This window comes from Pundamilia nyererei, unplaced genomic scaffold (assembly GCF_000239375.1).
Source record: "Pundamilia nyererei isolate P.nyererei 1_Seehausen unplaced genomic scaffold, PunNye1.0 scaffold00576, whole genome shotgun sequence".
Lineage (NCBI taxonomy): Eukaryota > Metazoa > Chordata > Actinopteri > Cichliformes > Cichlidae > Pundamilia > Pundamilia nyererei.
This window is the reverse complement of record NW_005187977.1, coordinates 144,406-147,580: the sequence shown is the minus strand read 5'-3', so window position 1 is coordinate 147,580 and position 3,175 is coordinate 144,406. Positions and strand designations below refer to the sequence as shown.

Sequence of the window (3,175 nt, the reverse complement as noted above, 5' to 3'; positions counted from 1 at the left end):
GCTACCGCTGCTGCTGGGTTGAGCTTCGCTAGTCCGGAGCGGATCAAAAACACAACATTCGTTGAAAGCAATCGCGTGTTTTTTGAGCAAATGCTTTTGCATGTTCGTAGTGTTTCCTCCCTTTGATGAAATCTCTACTTTGCAAGTATTGCACGTTGCCCTGTTGTCATCCTTTCGCATAAAGTGTAACCAAACTTTTGAGCGTTTGTACCGCTCAGGCGCCGTGTTTCCTACTGGGTAAAAGACGCTACTCAACGTGATGACGTCATTCGGGGCGACTGGAATCGATAAGGGAATCGTTTGTAAAAGTGGCAAACAATTCCAAGGAATTGAAACAGTGGGAACCGGTTCTCAACAAGAACCGGTTTTCGATACCCATCCCTAGCCAGCAGTGCCAAAGGATCCAGAACCACATGACACCGATGATAAGCTCTGACTCAAACTTCTGCTTCTCCGTCAGCTGCAGGTATTGTCTTGCCTTTCTGCTCATTATTCTCATGGGTCCATGCTGTAGCAGGTCAGAAGGGCCCCTAGCGCCCTCCCAAATGAAGACGTGGCTGCATTTCTGTCAAAATCTAGCGTCTCTGCGACTGTGTAAAAATCTAGACCAGGTGCTACTCCGCTGACCGCTGTTGCCAAAGTGCTTGCTCATAGGGGGTCATATGATTGTTGGCTTTTTCTCTGTATGTATTATTGTAGGGTCTACCTTACAATATAAAGTATCTTGAGGCCACTGCTGTTGTGATTACCTTTTCTAGCAGTTGTCGTAGTTGCTTGGTTCGAGCATCTCTGGAACAGACAGTCTGCTGAGGAGCCACCACTGTACAAACACATCGACCCTCTGAGTCCTGAGCTGAACTGTAGACCTGCCAGCCCTCCTCAGGGGTTGAGGGACCCACCTAAATGAGGGTACGATGAAAATTAGGACATTATTAAAACAACAGAAATATGATGTGTTCTTCACAAGGATCAGTGTGTCTAAAAAAGAAATCCATTGCTAAAGTACCAAAAACCTTCAATAGCTATACTGTCCAGCAGAAGATCCACTTTTATTATAATTTTTACTGTTAACAGTCTTTGTATTTCAGCTGTAAATCTATTCTGTCTATGTCACTCTCACACTGAAGCTAATCTGCTGCTATCCATCGGATAATCCGGATTATTAGCAGACTTATTATTAACTGATGTGAGAAATGTCATTACATATTAAATACATTCAGAACACTTCCATCTGGCTTCATTTGTTCCCATTTTATCAACCTATGCTGCTGAGCAAGGCAATGATGCGGCTTTATCCGCTGAAATTAATTATCGGGCTGAAAACCACGTGACCTGGATTAATTATTAATAACTGAAAAATGGTTGCATAAAGGGAAGGTAGCTAAAAACCATTAACCCAGAATTATCTCAAAGAAAGCAGATTTACATTCTGACTTAAAGATAATCAGAGATTTGGTCTCTGATGCAGATCAAGATCGATTGACACCACCATTTTCTCACCAACATGGAAGTGTGTCAGAAAAAAGGTTTTACAGCCTGTGACTGAAATTCACCAGAAAGCACCAAAACAGATCGGAATACATGATACCATGAGGGAGTCCTCACTCGGCAGAATATAAATAGAAGCAGGGTCGTGTTACCAGAGTGAAGTGTGATCCGAGCAGCAACAGCAGCAGGTAAGCACTCAGCAGATTCTCTTCAGACTCCATCTCCTTCTCCTCAAAGGCTAGACACATCTACGTTAGCCTGTTTCTTATGGATTCAGCTGGTTATGAAGCTGCTGATTAACTGGGTTATTTGTTCATCTGCTACCTGACGCTCCCTCTGCTGCTCTCAGCTCCTCCTACTGCCTCCTCCTTCCTCTTCTTCTCTGATGCGACGCCAGAAATCAGCCAAGTGGAAATAAAACCGCTCTGCTGAGTGTGTGTGTGTGAGTATGTGTGAGAGAGAGAGAAAGAAAGAGATGATGATGTCACAGCCTGCCTGATGAACAGATCGGTGGAACAGCAGCAGAAGGAGGAGGAGCTGTCCATGCTGCTGAGTGTGTTCCTGCAGGAAGACATTTGGTCTCAGAAAATGTCATCTTTTTCTGAAATGTTGTATTTCATATAAATATTTTCGATTTGAAGAATTAAAACAAATCTTGATGGGGTTCAAGATATTATAGAGAGTTTTCTGTTCATGCATGAACTCACCTGTAAGGTTCATGAGATTAAAATTATCATGTGGTTACGTCCGATCCAAAAGACTAAATGAAATAATAAAATATGTTACAAAATCTAAGAACTAGTTCTAATATATACAAATAGCTCAATTCTAAATATCCAGAATATTATCTAAATTAAATATACATGATTGCCAGTACTAGGGGTGGGTTTTAATAATCGATTCATCGATTAAAATCGATTCTAGCTTGGATAACGTGATATCGATTCATTAAAATCCTGAATCGATTTTTTTATATAAATGTATTTTGTCACAAAATTTTGACAACCACCAAACATTTAAAACAGTAAATGAAAGCAGGAACATGGCTTCTGCACAAAGACATAAACACAAAGCGTGGACCCGCAGATCAAAATCAGTGAGATTTCACCTTTCTTACCCGACGGCACGGACACGGTCGGGTCTGAAAGCCGACAGCTCACTGATTCTGATGTTTCGGCGGGTCCGCGCTTTGTGTGTATGCCCTTTTTGCGCTGATTCTAAAGCTGTTAGTTTTATCTCTGAACCTGATCCAAACTACGCTTCACATAAACATCGTCATGAATTCACTCTGACTTTTGCTGTTTTGCTTCCACCAGGATAAAATCACACTTCATGCTGTCACGATCCTGGGTCTTGTGACCCAGTGTTTTGAGTTTTAGTTCATTTTGATGTTTTAGTTTATGTAAGCCCTTCAGGTTCCTAAGTTCATTTGTTATCATGCTTAAGTGTTTCTAGTTCTTATTATTTCCCCCTCGTGTTTCCAACTATGGTAAATCTCCCCTGCTCTTCATGTGTTTCATGTCTGTGTCTTACATTGTGAAGTTCGGGTTGTCATGTCTACGTCTCATTATGTTTCCTGTTTTATTGTGAAGAGGTCTGGTGTTTCTGTGTTCATCGTGTTCAGTTTTACTCTTCCCCTGTGGCGTTGTTATGTTCATGTTGATCTACTGTGCCTTTCTGTTCCATG

At 41.6% G+C, this 3,175-nt stretch overlaps 1 protein-coding gene across 1 annotated transcript in view; it reads right to left on the bottom strand.

Annotated features, from left to right (window-relative positions):
* Positions 1-1,923, bottom strand: part of LOC102210327 (noelin-like) — a 4,660-nt gene extending 2,737 nt beyond the window's left edge. The window contains exons 1-2 of the mRNA XM_005754503.1: positions 1,641-1,923; positions 750-899 (exon numbers count right to left, since the gene is read on the bottom strand). Of these exons, the coding sequence (XP_005754560.1) occupies positions 750-899; positions 1,641-1,736 (246 nt within the window). The 5' untranslated portion in view covers positions 1,737-1,923. The remainder of the gene's footprint in view (positions 1-749; positions 900-1,640) is intronic.
* Positions 1,924-3,175: the final 1,252 nt, after the last annotated feature.